This window comes from Egretta garzetta, unplaced genomic scaffold (genome assembly GCF_000687185.1).
Source record: "Egretta garzetta isolate BGI_Z169 unplaced genomic scaffold, ASM68718v1 scaffold71, whole genome shotgun sequence".
In the NCBI taxonomy this organism is placed as follows: domain Eukaryota; kingdom Metazoa; phylum Chordata; class Aves; order Pelecaniformes; family Ardeidae; genus Egretta; species Egretta garzetta.
The window spans coordinates 601,953-604,196 of NW_009258618.1; the positions used below are offsets into that span (position 1 = coordinate 601,953).

The following is a 2,244-nucleotide window of genomic DNA, read 5'->3' on the forward strand; positions in this document are numbered from 1 at the left end:
AGTGCTGCCCCTACACGTGTCCTTGGTTCTGTAAACTCATGTGAAGTTTTACTCTAAAATGTGAAAAACTGTCCAAGTGGTGTACACATTTCAGCTTTTGAGGAAATTATTTCAGAAAAATACAGGAGCATAATATAAAGCAGATCAAAACTGTTACTTACTCTAACCTCTTCAGTGCAGACTGGCTTAGCATGGAGGCAATGTGTTAACAGTTTTCTGTTTTATTATTACTATGTATTAAATGCCATATTTGAATTTTGGTCTATTCCTACTAATGTTTTGTGGTTTTTGGATGTGTTTTGTAAACCGTTTGGGTTCAAACAAATTAGTCAAGTATCTGTAAAGTTTTCTGTAAATGTTAATGGAAATGATTTCATAGCTGTTGATCTGGATTATGTTACTGTTGAGAAAAAACTGTGTATATGAAACGACCATTTAATAAAATGTTGAAACTAGTTGGTTGCTTTTGTGAATGAATGCATATAAAAACAAAAACATGAGTGGTTGATCTGAATGATAGGTGCTTGAAGGTCCAAGTAATTTACAGTCACTCCCTTAGACCCTGCTTGTATCTGGACTAGTGTGTAATAAAAACATTTTAACAAATACTACTTAAAAAAATCAGCTGGCTTCAATAATTTGAAGATCTAGTCTGCGTAAGGTCTGTCTTACAATTTGTGTGTTAAAAGGACACAGTCAATTGGAAAAAACCAGTAGGTTTTGCTTACTGTAGTTAAATCATTTAATATGAAGAAGTTAGTGGGGGGGGAACACGGAGTTTGGACTGCCTACAGCACATGATGGTCAAATTTCTACTGAAAAGATCTTTTGTCTTGCTGAGGGACTATAAAAAGCTTGATTCCTTTTAATGCTTCTGTGTCAGAAGCTGAATTTCAGCAAGCAAAGACAGCTTCCCTGACTCTGAAGTTGTGTGTCCTTTTAATGCTGCAAAATGTAAATAATGATACTTGCATCCATCTTAATTAAATGTACAGTGTATATCTTTTCCTTCAAATAGTCTGGAGCTTAAAAATCAGTTTAACAATACTGGATAGTGTATTTTTTTCTACACGTAGCTTCAGCCCGCTTTGAAGAAAATTGGATTGGTTACACAAGTCTTTATGTAAGGTACAAACAGAGCCTAAGGTTTTGAGTGCCCAAGAACGCTCTTTTCAAGTAGGTTAACAGGCACGTAAACATCATGTAATGGCGTAAGGACTCCCCAGAATCTTCAGGACAAATATATTTTATATAAGCAGCTGTTTTCATGCAACCGCAGCTGGCGTTGTGCTGCTCTTTACAGGATTGGCTGAGTGGTGTTGTCTTTGGCTGTGTGGGCTTAAATGTGTTTCTAATGTGTGTGTCAAATAATTACCTGTTAAACAGACTGCCAATCTGGCTGAAGCCAATGCTTCCGAAGAAGATAAAATAAAAGCTATGATGACACAGTCTGGCCATGAATATGATCCAATCAAGTAAGTGTTGAGAATGTCAAATCTGTTCTTTGAAGATTATGGAAAAATTGTAGAGATGTTTGTTTTAATGAGGCACACACATGCATACCTTTTTCTTTTGTTCCCCAAACTTGTAGTTACATGAAGAAGCCCTTGGGTCCACCTCCGCCGTCGTATACTTGCTTCCGTTGCGGGAAACCTGGCCACTATATAAAGAACTGCCCAACAAATGGGGTAAGATTGTGGGGGACTTCTGGGGTTGCTTAGTTTTTAAGTTTTTTTTTTTTTTTTACCTTGGCAGTTACTTAAACACATGAATATTCGTGTTAAGAATTGTTTCTCTTGGGGTGGAATTCAGAAGTTATATGCCAGTGTTGCAAAGCCGTTCAAAATTCAAGGGAGACCTGGAATTACAATTGCAAAATTTCCTTTTTTCTATGTCATAGGCATTAAATATGTCTATAGATCTTTCTCTGTGAGCTTTCATGTATATTTTGATACATTTCACCATTACTGGAAAATTTTCTCTGGTTTTAACTCTTTTTAATGCCAGTTCAGAGTTTTTAGTATTTTGTATAAAAATAAGATGTTTTTGTTGACCCCATCTATCAAATATTTGTGTGTTTTAACTGCACAAGTCTGGTTGAGTATTCATGCCATTTAATATTAGTCACTGAATGTATATGCATGAGGCATGAATTCAACCTTTGTGTATAGATGGTGACTATGAGTTTCCCCGGCGACTGATCCAGAGCCCCGCATTACGCTCTTGCACTGAACTGCTGTTTGC

General features: G+C 36.5%; 1 protein-coding gene across 1 annotated transcript in view; it reads left to right on the forward strand.

Annotated features, from left to right (window-relative positions):
• The window catches only part of RBBP6 (RB binding protein 6, ubiquitin ligase), a 71,069-nt gene that overhangs the window by 55,809 nt on the left and 13,016 nt on the right, over nt 1-2,244 (forward strand). The window contains exons 7-8 of the mRNA XM_009648082.2: nt 1,387-1,475; nt 1,592-1,688. Of these exons, the coding sequence (XP_009646377.2) occupies nt 1,387-1,475; nt 1,592-1,688 (186 nt within the window). The remainder of the gene's footprint in view (nt 1-1,386; nt 1,476-1,591; nt 1,689-2,244) is intronic.